This window comes from Callorhinchus milii, unplaced genomic scaffold, assembly GCF_018977255.1.
Source record: "Callorhinchus milii isolate IMCB2004 unplaced genomic scaffold, IMCB_Cmil_1.0 Scaffold93, whole genome shotgun sequence".
NCBI classification, from domain to species: domain Eukaryota; kingdom Metazoa; phylum Chordata; class Chondrichthyes; order Chimaeriformes; family Callorhinchidae; genus Callorhinchus; species Callorhinchus milii.
In genome coordinates this window covers 165,852-187,610 of record NW_024704834.1, presented here as the reverse complement: position 1 = coordinate 187,610, position 21,759 = coordinate 165,852, and the positions used below count along the sequence as shown (strand labels likewise).

General features: G+C 47.8%; 1 protein-coding gene across 1 annotated transcript; it reads left to right on the top strand.

Moving 5' to 3' along the window:
* On the top strand, positions 1-4,492 carry LOC121851710 (the record flags this gene model as incomplete). The annotated part of the gene is given in 2 exon segments (XM_042345775.1): positions 1-61; positions 3,830-4,492. Coding segments are annotated over 2 exon segments (405 nt in total). The 3' UTR covers positions 4,199-4,492.
* Between the last annotated feature and the right edge of the window lie 17,267 nt (positions 4,493-21,759).

Here is a 21,759-nt window from a genome sequence, read left to right as displayed (position 1 = left end):
CAGGGCGAGAGAAACAGACAGAAGAATGACGGCACTTCAGCGCACCGTCAAATATGATCTGGTAAGAATTTAACATGGGCAAGGTTTAAATTTTGAAATGACTAAGAATTTTTAACTGGACAAAACAATAACAATGATCTCACGTTTGACTTTTCGCTTCCCGTCCCTTTGATGACATTTCAAAGTGATTTGCAGAATCTCACTGTACAGTGTGGTGACTGTGTGTTTAACCTGGCAGCGCCTGTCTGCTCACAGTGACGGCTCTATCAACAGCAGTCCAGTGAGCAGCTTTATCTGTCAAACACTCACCAGAAGTGTGCGAGTTTGAGAGAGAAAGAGAGAGCGTGAATATATTATAAAGTGTAGTGAAAATGTTTTACGGGAGAGACACAGAGACAGAGATAGAGAAAGAAAGAGAGAGAGGGGAGGCGAGAGAGAGATTGAGAGGGAGCGAGAGAGGGTTTAGAGAGAGAGAGAAAGAGAGAGCGTGAATATATTATAAAGTACAGTGAATGTGTTTTACGGGAGAGACACAGAGACAGAGAAAGAGAGAGAGACAAAGGAGGCGAGAGAAAGATAGAGAGAGGGCGAGAGGGGGTTAGAGAGAGAGAGAGAAAATATGCGATAGACTTCGAGAGAGAGAGAGAGAGAGAGAGAGAAGAGAGGGGAGAGTGGTAGAGACTCAGAGTGTGACTGAGTTGGAGACAGACTGCGAGAGAGAATTATGATCCCACAGAGAGCGAGAGAAAATATGCACGCGATTAAGAGAAAGACAGATACAGGGAGCTGTTGAAGTGAGAGAGACTGCGAGAGATAGAGACACTAAGATTTTGAGCGAGAGAGAAACGCACACAGAGAAGGAAACTGGGAGAGAGACATTTTGAGAAGGAGAAACTAAGGTTTTGAAAGAGAAAAAACTGACCAATGGAAACATGGCGTAAAATTCAACGAGAAAGAGAGAGACACTAAGAGATTCTGAGAATGATAGACGGTGCCTTCTGCTCCCCTCTCGACTCTCTACCCCCTCGCTCCCTCCCTTTCCTCCCTCACCCTGACCATTCCCGCCTGCTCGGGTCCTGTCCTCACTGTACAGCGCCTTGGGACGTTCTCCCGACGTAAAAGGCGCTCAATAAATGGAATCTTGTTATTGTACTAAAAGAGAATGAGGGCGAAACTGCCTTTTCCCGAAGTTAGCGGAGTGGGAGAAGTTGAACAAAAATCCCATGTTCATTTATTTAGCTCAGTCGTTATGACTTGTCTCGCAAGCAGGACTCCTTGGACCGATGCCCAGCAGTGTGAAACCTTGAGCAAGTTTCCTAGCTGCACACACCTAGTAATAATCCCTAAAGAAAACTAAAACAAAGATAATTGGTCGCACAATGCACAACTGTTTGTAGGATACTGCTGTGTGCAATTGGACGCTGCGTTCATCCCACGAAATATACATTCAATTCACTCTACAGTTCTGTTAAGCGTTTTCAGACCTCTAGACAAAACCAATTAAAGACACCAGTTAAGTGAGCTGTCAGCCAGTTCACCAGAAACGTGGTAGACTGGGAGAGAGAGAGAGAGAGAGAGAGAGGTGGCGAATATATAATAAAGTGTAGTGACTGTGTTTTGCGGGAGAGACAGAGAAAGAGACTGAAACGGGGTGAGAGAGAGAGGTAGAGAGAGAGAGAATGTGCGGGAGACTGAGAGAGAGACACCGGGAGAGTGTGACATAGACTCAGAATGTATCTGAGAGTGAGAGACTGCGAGAGAGAATTATGATCTCAGAGAGAGCGAGTGAAAATGTGAAAGAGATTAAGAGAGAGAGACAGATACAGGGAGCGATTGAGGTGAGACAGATTGCGAGAGAGAAAGCGAAACTAAGACTTTGAGCGAGAGAGACACACAGAGAGAAGGAAATTCGGAAGGAGACATTTTGAGAGCGAGAAACTAAGAGATATCGAGAGAGAGAAGAAAAAGAGAAAGGGTAACACAGCGAAAAACACAGGGAGAAAGGAAGAGAAATTAAGAGATGTTGAAAGTGATAGAAGTACTAAAAGAGAAGGAGAAATTGTATTCTCCTAAAGTTAGTGGAGTGGGAGATGCTTATCATGAAACCCATGTTATTTTTATTTATTTAGTCCATGTTAGGTCATTGGTTAGATAATTTGCCTCGCAATTAGTGTTAGGGTAAGGGTTGAATCGATACCCAGCAGCGTGAAACCTTGGGCAAGTTTCCTTACTCCACACACCTAATCATAATCCCTCAAGAAAATAAAAACAATAATAATTGATCACTCATTGCATAACTGTTGGTAGGACACTGTTGTATGTAATTGATTGCCGCGTTTAGTCCATGAAATATTTCGTCAATTCATTGTACAGTACAACAACAAGATACCATTTATAGAGCGCATTTGACGTCGGGAGGACGTCCCAAGGCGCTGTTCATTTGGGTCAGGACACGAGCAGTGGGGGGAATGGTCAGGGTGAGGGGAGGGAAGGGAGGGAACGAGGAGGGGTGATATGTTGAGAGTCATGGGAGGAAAGGGAGAGAGCGAGGAGCGGTAGGGAGTCGAGAGGGGAGCTGAAGGCTCGGTCAAAGAGAAAGGTCTTGAAACCGGCCTTCAAGGAGGAAAGGGTGGAGGCAAGGCGAAGACACTGGGGGATCGAATCCCAGAAATTTGGTTCGGAGAGGCTAAATGTCCGACCACCGATGGTAGGGCGGTAACGGCGGGGGATGTGCAGCAGACCGGAGCCTGAGGAACGGAGGGTACGGGCAGGTAGGTAGGGGGTAGTAGGTCAGAGAGGTAGGAGGGAGCAAGGCCATGTAGGTGAGGATGAGGATCTTGAATTCGATCCTCTCGGGGATGGGGAGCCAGTGCAGGCGAGCGAGGGTGGGATTTATGTGGTCGCTAAGGCTGGTGCGGGACAGTACACGAGCTGCAGAGTTCTGAAAGAAGACAGTTTGTTTGAATCGCCCCAGTACACACCTGAGCTCGGAAGCTGCGTTGTCTGAGCTGTCCAGCGCTGGTGCGAGAGACAGAGACATTCTAAGAAGCGATTTTAGACGTCCAAAAAAGACGAGAACAGTGTTACAAATGCAGTGATTAGAATTATAACATTTGCCCTGAGCAGGGCAAGGACGAGGAGTCAAACAATTTTAGCTTCGTTGACAATGAGAAACTCTCTGTCTCGGGCACCAACGCTGGACAACGCAGCTTCCGAGCACAGGTGTGTACTGAGGCGAATCAAACAAACTAACTTCTTACTGGGGAGAAACTGAGCCAGGCTGACACACAGTCACTGAGACAGGCTGACACACAGTCACTGAGACAGGCTGACACACAGTCACTGAGCCACGCTGAGACACAGTCACTTAGCCAGGCTGACACACAGTCACTGAGCCACGCTGAGACACAGTCACTGATCCACACTGGCACACAGTCACTGAGTGAGGATGTCACACAGTCACTGATCCAGGCTGACACACTGCCACTGAGCCAGGCTGACACACAGTCACTGAGTCAGGCTGACACACAGCCATTGAGCCACGCTGAGACACAGTCACTGTCCAGGCTGGCACACAGTCACTTAGTGTGGATGTCACACAGTCACTGATCCAGGCTGACACACTGCCACTGAGCCAGGCTGACACACAGTCACTGAGCCAGGCTGACACACAGCCACTGAGCCAGGATGACATAGAGCCGCTGAGCCAGGCTGACACACAGCCACTGAGCCAGTCTGACACAAGTCTTACTGAAGTAATGAATAATATTTGATGTATATTACAAAGCGTGTTAAGAATCCGTGTTTATCGATCTGTTTTGTTGCCCAGTTTCAGGAGGTGGGAGTGGCCCTCGCGAGGCAATCTAAAACCCCAAAGCCTCAGGAGGGGGTGAAGTTGACGGCCTATCACCTCCACCCTGGTGTATCTGACCCGCTGGTCTCCAGCGCCCGCAAATCTCTCCCGAACATCACTGTCTGTGTGCAGACCTGCGAGGGGAAGCAGAGGGCTCTGCAGATTCCAATGCATATGAGAGTCTACGAGCTGAAGAACGCGATATCCCGGGAAATGGGAATCCCGGTAGAATCCCAGATCCTCTACTGGAAATCTTCGGAGCTGGAGAAAATGAAGAAGCTTTGCGACATTACCATGAAGGACAGCATTTGCGTCACTGTGGTGCACAAGTGCCTCGGAGGCTGATGTGTGGAGACTACATCTCTCACTTCCCCATCCTGTTTGTGCTCGCTTTCTCCACACTGGAGATTTCTGCTCTAACGCCTTTCCCCGGCTCTCTCTCTCTGCACTTTTGCTCGATATCCCGCACTGAAGCTGTATTCTCTAACCCCATTCCCCAGATCACTCCGTCTCCCTCTCTCTCATGGTTTTGCTAATGATGCCGATAAAAAATTGTGTTTGACACTTTTGCTGTTGGGAGATTTTCTCGATGCATGTTATGTCCCGTGATTAACAAGGATTAAATATGTGAAAATAGAAGATATTCGGATTGATTTGACACAATGTGTGTTAGAGAGAGAGAGAGTTAGACGGATAGACAGACTGAGGAAAAAGCTGAGGGAGAGAAAGATGTTCGAAAACAAAACAACACAATTAATAATAATAATAATAATAATAATCCTTGCATTTGATATAGCGCTTTTCACGTCGGGAGGACGTCCCAAAGCGCTTCACAGAACACACTGTAAAGTGAATTGACTGTATATTTGTGGGCGAACGCGGCAGCCAATTGCACACAGCAATGTCCCACAAACAGTCGTAGATTGAAAATGACCAATTTAATTATTGTTTTTGGTTTTTTGGAGGGATTATTATTAGGCGTGTGGAGTAAGGAAACTTGCCCAAGGTTTCGCCCTGCCTGGAATTGAACTCAGGTCTCTCGCTTGCAAAGCGAGTGCTCTAACCACTGAGCTACAGGACTCCACAATTATTTATGTATAGTGCTGTTCAAGTGGGAAACATCTTAGCGCATGATAGTGGCAGACTCTGGAAACAATTCATGGGAGCGCGAGTTGGGAGGTGAGCTAATTTAGTTGGGAAGTGAACAAAAAAACAACAACAACAAAATTGCTTTTGTTGGGAGCCTTTCACGTGAGGAGGACGTTCCATGGCGCCAGAACTGTCCGCACAACAAAACACGATGTATGTCAATGAATTTGGAGGATTCATTTAGATTCTGGGCTGGGGTTGCGTTTGGCCTTCGACGGTCTTAGCCCTGGTCTTGTCCCTGACTCTGACCAATGAGTCTTTAGGCAGCATTTGATAGTATGGAGGAAGAGGGGGTTGGGTGTTGTGGGGTGGTGGTGGGGTGGGAGAGGCAGAAGGAAGAAAGTAGAGTATTCCAAAGTTTCGATTTGCAGCGACTAAATGCACGGGAACTAATGCTGGATTCGAGGTGATCAGAGAGAAACAGGAGGCAGGAGAAGGCTGAGCGGAGGCTGTTGGCGTTTAATTTGGAGATGTTGGAAGTTATTAGATCAGTAAAGTAGGGAAGTGCGAGCATGAAATGTTTGTGTGATGCTGCTGTGCAGAATTGGCTCCAGCATTTTGTGGGCCATACGCGGCGGCCAATTTCGCACATCAGTGTCCCATAAACAGTTGTGGATTGAATTGACCAAATCATTATATTTTCTGGAAGGATTATTATCCCCAGATAAGCAGTTCGTCAATCGAATAACAGCCAAGCTCCTAGTGGTTGCTAAGGAAATGTTGGCGTGTGGAAAATGGAAACTTGATCAACATTTCAGCTTCCGGGCAAACGAACACAACAACAACAACAACAACAACAACACGATTCCATTTATAAAGCGCCTTTCACGTCAGGAGGACGTCCCAATGCGCTACACAGTTGGGTCATGACCCGAGCAAAGGGGAAATGGTCACGGTGAGGGGAGGGAAGGGAGGGAGAGAGGAGGGGGTAAATGGTCAGGGTGAGGGGAGGGAAGGGAGGGAGCAGGGAGTCGAGAGGGGAGCTCAAGGCTAGGTCAAAGAGAAAGGTTTTGAGACCGGCCTTGAAGGAGGAAAGGGAGGAAGCAAGGCGAAGGCACTGGGGGATGGAGTTCCAGAGCCTCGGGGCTGAGAGGCTGAAGGCCCGACCACCGATAGTAGGGCGGTTGGGGCGGGGGACGTGGAGCAGACCGGAGCCAGAGGAACGGAGGGTACGGGCAGGTAGGTAGGGGGATAGTAGGTTGGAGAGGTAGGAGGGAGCAAGGCCGTGAATGGCCTTGTAGGTGAGGATGAGGATCTTGAAATCAATCCTCTGGGGGATGGGGAGCCAGTGGAGGCGAGCGAGGGTGGGAGTGATGTGGTCGCGAAGCCTGGTGCGGGACAGTACACGAGCTGCAGAGATCTGAATGACCTGCAGCTTGTGGAGGGAGGTGGCGGGAAGGCCGGCGAGGAGAAAGTTCCCATAGTCCAGCCTTGAGGTGACAAAAGCATGGACCAGGGTTTCAGCAGCGTGAGGGGTGAGGTAATGCCGTAGTCTGGCGATGTTCCGGAGATGATCGAAGGCGGTTCTAGTTGTGGTGCGTATGTGAGGGAGAAAGGACAGCTCAGGGTCGAACAAAACGCCGAGGTTCCTGACTGGCTTTGAGAGGTGGAGAGTGCAGCCTTGGATGCTGATGTTGTCGGCGCCTGAGGTGCGGAGGCGCTGACTTGAGCCAATCAGGAGGGCCTCGGATTTTCGCACGTTGAGCTGAAGAAAGTTGTCTGTCGTCCAGGACTCGATGTCGGACAGGCAGCTGTCAGGACATCGGTGGTCGTGGAGTTGAGAGGAGAGGATAAAAGTTAGAGTTGGGTGTCATCCGCAAACATGTGGAAGTTAACTCCATGTCTGCGGATGATGTCACCAAGGGGGAGCATGTAGAGGGTGAAGTGGAGGGGACCAAGGAGAGAGACCTGAGGGACACCACATGAGACAGTACGGGGGGTGGAGGAGAAGCCATTCGTCGAGACAAAGTGAAGACGGTGAGAAACGTACGACCTAAACCACTCACGGACAGTGCCTTCAAGGTTGAGGTGGGAGGACAAGCGTTGGAGTAGGATAGCGTGGTCGACCGTATCGAATGCTGCCGATAGGTCGAGGAGGACGAGGAGGCAGAGGGAGCCCTGGTCACAGATGGTCAGGATATCATTGGTGACCTTGACCAGGGCAGTTTCTGTGCTATGGGCAGCACGAAAACCTGACTGAAGAGGTTCGACAAGTGAATGGGTGGAGAGGAAAGAGCGCATTTGGGAGGCGACAACTCTTTCCAGGACCTTGGAGAGAAAGGGGAGGTTGGAGATGGGCCGGTAGCTTGATAGCTGCGACGCATCAAGGGAGGGTTTTTTCAGGGTAGGCGTGATGGTGGCAGTTTTTAAGGGAATGGGGACAGAGCCAGAGGAGAGGGACAGATTGATGATGTCGGTGATATGTGGGCCAAGAAAGTGGAGCTGGGAGATAAGGAGTGGAGTGGGGATGGGGTCAAGGGAGCAGGTCGTTGGTTTCAGGGATAGGATGAGTTTAGTGACAGAGGGTGGGGAAACTGGTACAACAGTGAGTAGGGGAGGATGGGTAGGTTTCGGAGTGTAGGAGTGAGGGGGTCGGGGGTTGGTGAAAGTTGGAGGGGAAGTGACCGCGGAGCGAATTCCCTTGATCTTGGATTCAAGGAAATCCATCATCTCCTCGCAGTGATGGTTGGAGGAGATGACCTGCGCGGGGTGGCGGGGGGGACGGAGGAATCGGGTTGTGGTGGAAACCAGTAGCCTGGGGTTGTTCTTCGCCTCCAGGATTATCATGGAGTAGAAGGACGACTTGGCCGAGGTTAGAGTGGAGCGGTAAATTTTGAGGAGGTCCAGCCAGATTTGTCGGTGGACCGTTAGGCCAGATTTGACACAGGTGCGTTCAGCAGCCCGCACCTGGCTTTTCAGTGAGCGGAGGTGGGTGGTGTACCAGGGGGAGGAGCGGGGGTAGGAGACAGTGCGGGAAGTGATGGGGGCAAGAGTATCGAGTGTGGAGGAGAGGGTATTGTGGAGGAGGGAGAGAGGAGAAGAGGGGTCGGTGAGGGTTGAAGGCCAGAGGGAGAGGAGTTCAGAGGACTCCAAGGCATCGGTTAGGGATTGTGGGGGTAACTTCTTCCAAGGGCGGTAGAAGATGGTGGTGGGTCTGTTGGAGGTGGGGAGGGGGGTGGAGGTGGTGAAGGAGATGAAGTAGTGGTCAGAGATGGCCTTGTCGGTAATAGTGACATCCGAGACACTGAGGCCCCGGGTGATCACCAAATCGAGTGGGTGGCCGTGACTGTGAGTGGGTGAGTTTAAGTGTAAGGAGAGGTTGAGTGAGGAAAGCAGGGAAGAGAAGTCTGTGGAGATGGAGCAGGAGGGGGAGAAGTGTAGGTTAAAGTCGCCCAGGATGATGAGGCGATCGGAGCAGAGGCAAAGAGATGTGAGGAGTGTTGAAATGTCGGAGATGAAGGTGGGAGAGGTTTTAGGGGGCCGGTACAGGAGGAGGATTTTAAGGGAGAGGAATGAGGGGTGGGAGAGAGTGAGGTGCTCAAAGGAGGGGAAAGAGCCAGTGGAGTAGGGGCACAGGGCAAGTGGTGTCCTTGACAGAGCCTCGGAGAGAGATATACATTGTCAAAGAAAGGCACAGAGAGACGTACACAGAGAGATAGATATACAGGTGTATACACACAACACGGGTAGGCAGACAAACAGACGGATGGAGATACACGTTACAAAACAAAAAAATACATTTGTGAAGGACCCTTTACGTCAGAAAGACATTCCAGTACGTAGGAGAAGTAGTGGATTTTGACCCGGGCACCAGTTGGGTTTTGGAGCGCTGGAGGGCAAGGGGTTGGGAGGTTTGTGAAGTTGTAGCAGAAGAGCAGCTCTTGGGAAGGGACTTGCAGTAGGCAATATAGATTCTTAGGTGGAGGGATCTGATTGTGGGATATAGTTCTAGAGACAGGGGGCATATAGGCTGAATGCCTGAACGCCAATGGTGAGGCAGAATTTGCAAGGGAACTGAAGCAGGTATCCACCTGGCAAAGGGAGCGTGCAGGCTGTTATGGAATTAGACCATCAGAAGTGTTGTGGGGCAGTATCATGGAATATCAACAACAACAACAACAAGATTCCATTGATAAAGCGCCTTTCACGTCAGGAGGACGTCCCAAGGCGCTGCACAGTTGGGTCAAGACCCGAGCAGGGGGGAAATGGTCAGGGTGAGGGGAGGGAAGGGAGGGAGCGAGGAGGGGGGAAATGGTCAGGGTGAGGGGAGGGAAGGGAGCTAGCGAGGAGGGGGGAAATAGTCAGGGTGAGGGGAGGGAAGGGAGGGAGCGAGAAGGGGGAAGAGAGTCGAGACGGGAGCTGAAGGCACGGTGAAAGAGAAAGGTTTTGAGACCGGCATTGAAGGAGGAAAGGGAGGAAGCAAGGCGAAGGCACTGGGGGATGGAGTTCCAGAGCCTGGGGGCTGAGAGGCTGAAGGCCCGATCACCGATGGTAGCGCGGTTGGGGCGGGGGACGTGGAGCAGACCGGAGCAAGAGGAACGGAGGGTACTGGCAGTTAGGTAGGCGCATTTTAGGTTAGAGAGGTCTCAACTTAATTCTCTGAGGAATGGGGAGGATACCATATGCAGAGTTCTGAATAACATGCAGCTCATGGAGGGAAGATTTGGGGAGTCCAGCGAGCAGACAGTTGATGCAGTGAAGTCGTTACGTGATGAAAGCGATGACAAGGGTCACTGCAATGTGTGGTGAGAGGCAGTGGCGGATGCTGGAAATGTTGCGGAGGTGGGGAAAGGCGGAGCAGGTCACGGCACCAATGTGGGGTTTGATGGACTGCAGATGGTAGAACATGTCTCCGAGTTTCCGTATTGGCTCCTGAGGTGAGTGTGCAACCATGAAAGGTGATACTTTTCAGCGCCTGAGCTGAGGAGGCGCTGATCGTAGCCCAGAAGTGCCTCTGTCTTGCCAATTAATCCGGAAGAAGTTGGCTCCTGTCCAGGACTTGATGTCTGCCAAACCTTCACACAACTGTCACTCCATACCCTCAACTACAAGAAACAGCGCACCCCATCACCCCACATCTCACTGAAAGTATTTGAATGGTCGGCTTTAAGGTCAGGGATTTCACGCCGCAGCAAAACCCTCTCTTCCTGGTTTGCTTACATACGCAGTCTTCTCGCCTCCTACACTCAGCTAACACTAACCTTCGCTGTGTGTCACTGCCCACTTCCTGCACTGAGCTAACACTTACCTTCACTGTTTGTCTCAGCCCACCTCCTGCACTGAGCTAAGGCTGAATTTCTATCCGTTTCTTGACCAACCCCTGCACTGAGCTGACACTGACTTTATCTATGTTTTTTGCCCACCTCCTGCACTGAGCTAACACTGACCTTCCCTGTTTGACTCTGCCCACCCCCTGCACTGAGCTAACACTGACCTTCTCTATGTTTCTTGCCCACCTCCTGTACTGAGATAACAATTACCTTCCTTGTGTTTCTTGTACTGTAGGTGCAGGCAACCTTTTCGACCTTCATTCACAAGGCACCAGCTTCTGGAATTCCAGCTCGATTACTCCACCGCATTAAATCTCAATTATCGTCATTCTTCACAAACAGTGTAGATCGTGGCCCAGCTGTCTAAGGCGCTGAATACAGGCTCCATTTTCTAATCGGACGTGGGCTCGGATCCCACGACTATCAAATGATCTTTTTCAGCTTGTACTTTGTACAGATCAGATGTGATTCCTGACCAGAAAGAGCTGTGTGCAGAGGCTAACAATATGATTCCTTCTTCCATTGATCAAACGAGAAGCCAACGTTTTTCTTCATGAGCCAATACCATCAGATTCGTTTGTGTCGTTGGCCGTTCGATCACTTTGTTTCCAGCGTAGATTAGTTTCACTCCTCCAGGTCCAGCAATGCCATTCATTGACACGATTAAATATCTTCCGGCAAGTAATTTCTCTTTAAAATTCCGAATGCTTCCGGAACATTGGAGGAAGGAAGTCGTTGAATTCCAAGACGAAGTAAGAGATGTTCCAATTTGTCAATGAACCAAGTGAGGGGGGTGTTGGAATACTCTGAAAATAAAGACAACGGAGTCGATCAAGTTTTTCTTGAATTAATTCACGTGCTAGGAAGCAATTGAAGAATAATATATTTATTCCAGAAGAGTACCGTCCCTGGGTGTGTTTGAACCACCAACCTTTCGGTTAGCAGCCGATCGCGCTGACCATTTGCGCCACAGTAACATCTGTCCACAAACTTTTGAAGCATCAGTCAGATTTCTCGCAATATTTATTTGCAAAGCATTCCAGCACAGCTTAAATAAAATAACTGGTAGCTATCTGCGAATACGTAACTCTTATATTTCTACCTACATTTCCAGTTTTTCTTCAAAACCGTTGTTCCTAAATTAGTTGCTGATTCGATCCATATCAAATTTCAAGGACATTTGTACTTCATTTAAATGAATGTTGTGAGAGAACATGAAGGCTGATGAGCAACCAATCCCACGTCACACTGTGGTCAGTGTTTCCATCTATTTGCATTCAGATTTTACCTTTCAATATCTAATTTACAGATGTTGTCGTTCCTTATTAACCAGGGATTGCTTGTCACAGCAAATGTATCAATCAAAAGCTGCACTTTTCTTGCAAAACGTGTCAACAGACGTCTCTGTCGCTCAATGGAATGGAAGGTAAATTCGATGATGGAAAGCAAGCTCGGTGTGCCTTGGTATTCTGTCGCCCAGAAAATGTTATGCTCTGATGTTTTAGACCTTTTTATTTTACCATGTATTCAATGTGGGTTACAGGTTTCCATGCCTCCTGCTACAGCTCACAACAACAACAACTTGGATGTATCAAGCGTACTCCACGCCGGACGGCGTCTCAGAGCGCTTCACCGTAATGGATCACGGGACCGAGCCAGCGGGAGGGGAGGGAATGTGACCAAAGTCGCGGTGGATTACAAAGGTCTTTAGCAGAGACCTGAAAATGGGAAGGGCGGGAGCGTGGGGAAGGGAGTAAGGAAGGCAGTTCCGGAGCCTCGGGGCTCAATGGCTGAAGACACCGCCGCCGAATGTGGAGCGGAGTAATCGGGGACGAGGAGGAGGCCAGACCCGGAGGAACGAAGGCAACGTGTACTGTTTTGAGGAAAGGTGAGGTCAGAGAGGTGCTTGTTTGGGGGGGAATTTTGTAGTATATTTACGTCTTTGAATATTGCATAGTGTTGTATTAACAAACTAATGTTCTGCCCTATAGTATTCCTCGCATTTTAACATCACGTTAGTTCACAAATGTCCTTTATATATGTGAGTCCTCTTCCCGGTATGAAAGTCAATACACAACGAATATTGTTGTGGTTGTTATGATGGATTAAGCGATGTATTGAATTAAGGTAAAGAAACTGTTAACAGAGCTTCAGTAGATCCTGAACAAAACAGAATAGATTCCAACACAATCTTATCATATCCTCACACGATAATCTCTTTCTTTCTTTCTTTCTTTCTTTCTTTCTTTCTTTCTTTCTTTCTTTCTTTCTTTCTTTCTTTCTGGCTTACTATTTTACTTTCTTGCTTACATACTATCTCTCTCTCTCTCTCTCTCTCTCTCTCTCCATCTGTCGACCCCAACTCCTAGGCCATATTTGGCTCTCTCTGCTTTTGAAAACGTGAATCTGCACTAATATTCAGAGAAGAATCCAGCCTAAATAAAAAAGATGCAATTTTCTGCAAACTTCACGTCTCAATATTGCAACAGGCAAAAAAATAAATTTAAAGGTATAAATTGTAACACGAAGTAAGCAATGTCTGAGAATATTGTACTATCAGAGAGTTGTTTTTCATGTAATATATATGTTCAATGAGTGTAAAATAACATCGCTGTTGATACCAATTAATTCTTCCCAGGAGGCTTGCCGTTATTATAAAGTTCTTTTCATGCTGCCAATTCATTCTGTTCATAGAAGCCATCCTGCACAAACAACGCACGAGTGCTTGTCTGCTGGAAATCATGGTATATTTAACCATTTATGACGTGGAAGTAATTTACTACCCCATTCTTGCAACCGTTGGAGTTCCTGGTAAGATATTTTAACATAAGAATTATTATGAAACTCCTTGACTCACTGTGTATTCTGTTAATTTTCATTCTGTTTGGCTCAGTGAATTTACTCAAACATTCACGGTGGGTGGAGAGTGAAGGTAACTGTTGTCTCCTTGGAACTGAACTGGTTCCATGAAGAAATAGTTGGCAAACGAATTTCATAACCCATTCAATCATCTGGATGTGTCGATAATGGTTGCTGAGGCAGGTTCGTGAGTCGGAAGTCAGAGTGAGAGTACATCCGAATATTGCTCCCGGCAAATAAGCCTAGTCCGTCTGGCTCATCAGTACGACCTGGAGCGAATATGGATTGACTCTCTCTGCAAATGTTTCCCCTGAAAGCCGAATCGCGACCTCGTAGGTTGTTGCGAGATAGAGAAGGAGCAGCAAAGCAGACCGGACAGTATATTTAATTGCCATCCATGCTGTATTTAGTTGCGTAGTTTCCAGCAATGCCCGCATTGCATAAGATGCCTGATATCAGCAAATCTTGACCCGCTGCCAGCAATTCCCCATTCTGCGCAGAGTAAACTTGAGTGTTTGGAAAACAGGATACAAACATCGGTCGGGAGATTTTTCTTTGCATTCGAGGCACATGGAAATTTCCCTGTTTATTCGGTATACATATGATGAACTCTTAATTGGATTTCTGAATGTTTCAGACACACGACAGGCAAGACTCTCAGTTTAAGCTCCATTTTGGTACACTGAACTCACAATCGAGGTTCACATTGCAATGCTGAGAAGAGGTACATTTTCAGAGATGCTGTCCTTCAGATCATGGTAACATTGAAAATGTTATCTGAAGTACCTCATCTGTGATATTGTAACTGGCCCGTTTCCGACACTAATTTGCGATGCATGTCAACTTGGAAGCAGTTCAGCCCCAAGCAGTACCCTCCAGTGCTGTAACACGCAAAGTCTAGGCTGACACAGAAGTGTATTATTGGAAATGCTTTGCATTGATGGAAATACCTTCCTTCCGATGAGACAGATGTAATATTCGGCTGGTCGGGTTGACTTTAAAAAAACAACAACATTTTGAGCAGAGAGTGACACTTTACCCGGTGTTCTGGCAAACAATCACACAAAGAAAATTCGCCAATTGATTCTTTGCTTCTTTGGGGACATGGCTGTCCAAAAATTGGCTACCTAATTCGCCATCAAACATACTTATTCTCGACGAAACCAAACTAACTATTTGAAGTCTCTGTGCGAGATACATTATATGGATTCTGATTATTATCTCGCTTTTCTTACTTTCTTCCTAGTTAACTTGTTGGCGATTCTGATCCTCGCCCGAGGAAATTGCGGTCTCTCCAAAGGCGTCACTCATTACTTGATATGCGTGGCAGCGGCAGATCTGATGGTCATTATCACTGATGTAATATTCAATCGCATTAATAATTTTTATATCCCGATTAGTTTCTTATCTTACACTCCCGTGTGCAGTATCAGAGTTGTTTTGGTGGCTTTAGCCACAAAATGTTCAGTCTGGTTTACAGTTGCTTTCACTTTCGATCGTTTTGTGGCTATTTGTCATCAGAAATTGAAAACTACATATTGTACTGTGAATTCCGCTATTTTTATTATTGTAACATTGACTTTGGTAAACTGTGCACAAAGTGTTCCCTGGTACTTTGTATTTTCTCCTTTGGTGATCATTAATGATTTTCCATTTTACTGCACTGGAAAACCAAGCTATTATGCTTTACCAATATGGAGAGTGTTTACATGGTTCAACAGAGTTTTCACTCCTCTGGTTGTGTTTCTTTTAATTTCCCTCTTCAATGCTCTGACCATCAGACACATTTTATTAGCCAGCAGGACACGCCGGAGAATTCGTAGCAATAACACTTGGAACAAACAGAATGATCCAGAGATTGAAAAGCGAAGAAAATCCATTATTTTACTCTTCGGTATATCAGCAAGTTTTATACTATTATGGATGTCAAATATTATCTATACATTGAAATGGTCAATTACAAATTATAATTATCAATTACAAGTCAACAGCTCTCGATATGTCCTCCAACAGACGGGATTCATGCTGAAGCTTTTGAGTTCCTGCACAAACACGTTTATCTATGCGGTGACCCAGACAAAGTTTAGAGAGGATTTGAAGTATGTGTTGAAATATCCTTTTACTCTGATTTATTGCAAATAAATATTTTGTGTTTATCAAAGAAAGCATGCTGTGTTTCCTGTGGTTCATTCGTATATAGTCGGGACAAGTTTAGTTGTCAGAGGTTTCTCATCAAAGCAATTCTTGTTACTAAGCTCTGCGAAGCCGTTTAGCACGACATGAAACATATTTGTTGCTTTCTGGTGTCCTGTTGAGGATTTTCTTCCGTTCAGTTTAGGAATATTTCGGACAGATTGTTCCCTTCTATCAAATTGTAAACATATCTAAAGTAAGTTCCTCGTCTTCTGCAAGGCTTACGATCTAAAGCCTCTGCAAGCCGGCAAGACGAAAGTGAGCATCAAGGAAAATGCATCCAAAACCTGGCTAAGTCTGGTAAAATTTCTATCCATAATGTTTATTTCACTCCAAGATCCAAGTACATATCGAGAGAGGACTCTTTGAATTCCTCCTCCTTGAATGAGTTTGAAGGCAATGTCACCCACGCTATTCAATGTGTTCATGAATCATGTGTTGGATGGATTTGTTACAGAAAGTCTTAGTGTCGCTTTTGCTGAATTTTCTGAAAGGATTGAAGCATTCCATTGGCCGCTTATGTGCTGCAGGTGGAACCACCTATGGAGCTTTCATGCTGAACCCACCACTTTTATCACTGGGCAACCCAGTTAGACATGGTGATGAGTTCTTATGTTCATCTCTCTTATCTGCCTGTATTTTGTATCTACAGCTTCTGTTTTGCTGTTCTGTGGACTGCATTCTCCCCTCAAACAGTTACGCCACTCCTGCTCACGAGCTGCTTCTACGACTGGTGGAACCATTGCTCAATGGAAAAGGATGTTTGAGCCGCAATGTTATGGCAATGCTCGCACACATTTCATGCTGAGTTGTGTTGTCTAGCAGGAAGCGCGAAAGTTGTTAATGTTACCTGCCTCAAACTGCGTAAATACTCAAACCCGCAGTTGTTTCAAACTGGACTGTCCTGATCAGGACAAATATAGGTGTTCATGGAGCTCAACTGACTCGAAGGTGTCATGCCTCTGCATCAGAATGTCAATTATCTGTGTGAGGTATGGTCGAGATAAATAATCACGGACTCCATCCAACACTGTGTGAAGCAACATGAAGCTGGGAGAGTAATCACACCCCAAATTGCAGAGCAACTTTTTTGGTTCCACATTATTATTTAAACCCATCATCTCAAAATAAACCAATTTAGCTTTTCCATATCTCCCAAATAATATCACCCTCTACTACGAGCTCTTCTTACCGGCCAACAGATAGCCCGAAAACCCGATCACTGATGGTGGGAAAGGTAGGACTGGATCATTCAGCATATTGCGATGGCAGGAGAAGATAGATAGACGGAAAGGAGAATACTATTTATGAAGTGATGAAAAGCTAAGTCGAAGATCTTCATTTGTGCATTTTTACATGCCCACACTTGTTTATGCCAAGCGTTTGCGTACCAGGATTATCCGCATTCCCCTCATATAGACTATTGCCAATACAGGAATTTCCAGCACATGTCCCTTTCCGCACAAGGCTCCAGAAGCCTATGAGAAGAGCTTGACTGGCTCCATTTGATATCCAACCGACAGCAAATGTTTTTCAAGAACCACGTCCTCACCACGACCTCATTGTACAACCTGAATTCAGCACTGAGATCTCCTCAAACAACAGTGGCCCGTCTGCTCCTGTCTCCAATCAAGCCTCAGCATGTTTTGTGAGCCCAGACACCTGACTGTCCAGCGCTTTGAGACGTCCTGCCGACGTGAAAGGCGCTCTGTAAATTTAATTCGTTTGTTGCTGTTGATGATTCCGCTCTACCTGTCTCACCACCAATGATCGTGCTTTCGGCGCATGTGCTGCCAATCTGTGTAAGTCAATCCCAGAGCACCCTCAAGAGGCGTTTTGTGATCGCAAATTGTTTTTACCCCATAACTTGCCCGTTCACAAACTTCTTTCACGGTCCGTATCAGTGCGTTCCTCAATGACCAAACTCTTGTGTTTCTTTCCCTTCTCCACACTCTTGGTAAGCATCACCATCTCGGGTCTCAATGTTGTCTGTAAAAGTTTGTGAATGCAATCTATCTATAAATTTAAAAACTCGCATGTACCACCGTGCTTGAACAGCGCTTTACAGGTGCAAGGTATCGCTGCCAAGTTCCAAAAATTCCTGATTGTCAAGATCCTTGGGACGTTTTTTGGCGGTGAAGTACACTAGGCATGTGTAATTTGTTGTTGTTTTATGTATTATATGTGTTCTAATGAATGAAAATGTTTTCAATAATAAGCTTCCACTGGTAGTATATATATTTTAGTCTATGTTTTATTTAATTTTTTTGAGATATTTATGTTTCTATTCACAAGAATCAACTTAGTCCGAGTGCAGCATATGTGATTTTCCAGTGAACACAGTATCTTATTTGTTCACAGTTTCGGAACTAATTATATTCACGATGCAAGAGGTAGATTCATGCTCCCTCGAAACTTTTGTCAACGTGCGATATATCGTCGAACAAACCGGAATCATGCTTGCAAGACTGAATTGTACCAACTACTGTATTTATGCATTGACTCAGCCTAGGTTTAGAGAGGAGCTCAAGAATGTTTAGTTTATCCATTTAATAGCATTGCTAAATTAATTGGGAAACACCATAGACTAAAGGAAAAAAGGAGTTGGCTTCACCCGGCAACATACTGAAAGACTCAACAACCATGGAATCCGAACAAAATTGTGAGCAGTTATCAATTATGCACTGTTTCCTTCCAAATAGAGTAATTCTCTGCAACGTTGAGCTCCTGCTCCCTGAACCATCAACATTGAACGACGCTGATGCCTCCTATTCCCGATCCACACCCTGGTTCACTAGACACCTCCGCTCACTTAACGATCAGATGCTGTCTGTCGAATGCACTTGACTCAAATCCGGACTAACTGTCCACCGCCACATCTGTCTGGATCTCATCCAGGACTACCGTTCCGCTCTCGCCTCAGCCAAATCATCCTTCTGTGGCAGGCTAATCCTACAGACGAAGGGCAATCAAGGCTCCTATTCTACACCACTGACCGGCTCCTTCACCAACCTCGACACGCCTCGCAGACACTTTCCTCTGACTCTCACTGCGAGTAAATGCTTGACTACCTCGAGTCCAAAATCAAGGGAATCCGCTCAGCTGCCACTGCCCTCCCAATTTCCAAACCCTCCCCACGCCACCCCACGCAATTACCCTTTTATATAATTACCCATCGCTCCTTCTGCACCGTTGAGCCTCTCACCCCCATACTCTGTCTTCAACACGGTAACCTCCATGAAGTCCACCACCTGCTCCCTCGACCCCATCCTGCTCTTACCGCACTCCTCGCCGACATCTTTAAACTCTCCCTGTCATCTTGCAATGCAATGTTCCTTCCCCTCTCAAATCAGCCACTATCACCCACAATTTCAAGAAACCTTCCGTCGATCCATCAAGCTATTTATGCACTGGCTCATCTCAAGTCTCCCCTTTCTATCGAAGGTGCTTGAGAGTGACGTTGCCTCCGAGCTTCACTGTTTCCTCTTCTCTAACTCCCCCCGTGATCCCCACAAGGCGGGTTTCGGAATCTGCTCTGGTCAAAATCGCAAACGACATCCTGATCATGTGTGACCAGGGCTCTTTCTGCCTCCCCGTCACTCTCGATCTCTCCGTCGCATTTGACTCAGTGGACCATCTTTCAAGCTTCTGTTCTTGACTGGTTCAGGTCCGATCCTTCACACCCCTCCACTACGTCGAGGCAGACGGCTTCTCTTCCAGCCCCTGCATTGTCTTGTGCGGTGTTCTCAGTGCTCTGACCTCTGTCCCCTCTTTTTCACTCTCCCTCTTGGTTGCGTCATCCGCAGCAATGGGGTCAATAAACGCAGGTATGCGGATGACACCCAACTGTAACTCTGTGCTTACATGCTGATCTCGTGAACTACTGACGTCCTGACCGACTGTCTATCCGACATCAAGTCCTGTACGACGGCGAACTTTCTTCATCTCAACATCAGGAAGAACGAGATCCTCCTGATTGCTTCGCGCCATCACCTCCGCTTCTGAAGCCCTGGCATCATCAGCCTCCACGTCTGCACCCTCAAACTCACTGAGCCAGTCAGGAACCTGGGCATATTGCTTGACCCTGAATTGTCCTTTTTCTCCCACATCCGCGCATTTACCGGCACTACCGACCACCACCTCCGCAATATTGCCAGACTCCGCCATTGTCCCACCCCTCAGGCTGCCGATGCCCTCACCCAAATATCCGTCACCTCAAGGCTTGATCACGGGAACTCGCTACTCATCGGCCTTCCAACTCTTCCCTTCACAAGCTGCAGATCATCCAAAACACGGCAGCTCGTGTACTGTCACGCACCAGGCTCCGCGACCCCATCACTCCCACCCTAGCCCGACTCCACTGGCTCCACATTCCCCTGAGGATCCAATTCACGATCCTGGTCCTTACCTTGAAGGCCATCCATGGCCTTGTTCCCTCCTACCTCTCTGACCTCCTGACTCCCTACCAACTGGCCCGCTCTCTCCGTTCTTCATGCTCCGGTCCGTTACATTTTGCCCGCCTGACCATCTGTGGACGGGATTTCAGCCACTCTACTTCCACACTCTGAAACTCCATCCCACGGTCCCTTCTCATCGCTTCATCCCTTTCCTCCTTGAAAGCCGATATCTAATCCCTTCTGATCGAACGTGCCTTTGGTCTCCTTCCCATCTCCCTGCCTTCCCTAAGCCCTACACCACGACTCCCCCACGTCTACTCCATCGCTTCCCCACCCCTACACGAACCCCTGCCTCCACCTCTCACCATCAGCCCCAACTCTAAAGGATCCCTCCACCCACACTTCACCCCCACCACTCCGCCCTAACCAACCCCACACCCCCACCCCGCCCCCCTGCTCGGGCCCCGACACCTGAATGATCAGCGCTGTGTGACGTCCCCCCATCGTGAATGGCGTCTATAAATATCACTTTGTTGTTGTTGTTGCATAATAGGCGCCTCGCAGCAGAAGGCCGAATAAGAAATGAGTGAACAGAGTGGAGGTACTAAAATGCTCGAAGGCGCTCAAGGTCAACACGTGGGAGAGAAAAAGAGATGGAGAGCCACATAGCGGAGAAGCTGTGCCGTACAACATGGCGGTCAGCGGTGGGTTTGCGGCGCCGTACAACATGGTGGTTAGCCATGGGTTTGCGGCGACCTATAACATGGCGGCGAGCACTGGGTGGCGATGCCGTACGTGCTGTCACACCTGCACACACAAACGTACGTACACCGAGACGAGCGGACGTGCTGACGTCGGCTCGAGCGCAGCCTGAAAGCGTCATGGCCTCAGGTGCCCGGCGACCGCAGCTCGAGAGAGATTGACAGAGACACAGAGAGAGAGGGAGAGAAAGAGGAATAGAGAGACAGCGAAAGGTCAATGGCGGCGGCAGCAGTTACACAGAGAGAGAGGGAAAGAGAGGGAGAGACGATGAGAGAGAGAGAGAGAGAGAGAGAGAGAGTGGGAGAGACTATGAGAGAGAGAGGGAGAGAGAAAGAGAGAGGGAGAGAGACAATGAGAGAGAGAGGGATAGAGTGAGAGAGAGAGAGACAATACCGCCGCAGGTCAGTCGCAGTCCGTCTCACACTCACTCTCTCTCTCTCCCACCATCACAGCCACAGAACCCGGGAACTACAGCTCCCGGCATTCCGCGAGGCTCAGAGCCCTCGGGTGGGTGGGGGGGGGGGGGTCAGACACACAGTCACAGAGACACATTCTCACTCTCACACACACACAGACACAACCTCTCACACACAGTCTCTCTCTCTCACACACACAGTCTCTCTCTCCCTCACACACACAGTCTCTCTCTCACACATACACACTCACTCACACACACACACATGTCTCTCTCACATACACAGTCTCCCTGACACGCACACAGATTCTCTCCCACACACAGACTCACTCACACTCAAACACAGTCTCTCTCACACACACAGTCTCTCACTCTCACACACATAGTCTCTCACACAGTCTCTCTCTCTCACACACACAATCTCTTTCTCACACATAGTCTCTATCTAACACGCACAAGCAGTTTCTATCTAACTCACACACACACTCTCTCTCTTTCTCTCGCACACACAGTCTCTCTCACACACACAGACTTTCTCACACACACAGTCTCTCCCTCTCACACACACACAGTCTCTCTCTCTCATACACACACACACAGTCTTTCTCACAAACACAGTCTCTCTCACACACACACACTCACTCTCTCTTTATCTCTCTGTCACACACACAGTCTCTCTCAGATGCCCATTCTCTCTCTCTCTCACACACAAACACACAGTTTCGCTCTCAAATACACAAAATCTCTCTCACACACACAGTCACTCTCTCTCTCTCCCACACACCGTCTCTCTCTCACACACACAGTCTCTCTCTCACACACAGACAAGCAGTCTCTCTCGCACACACAAACACAGTCTCT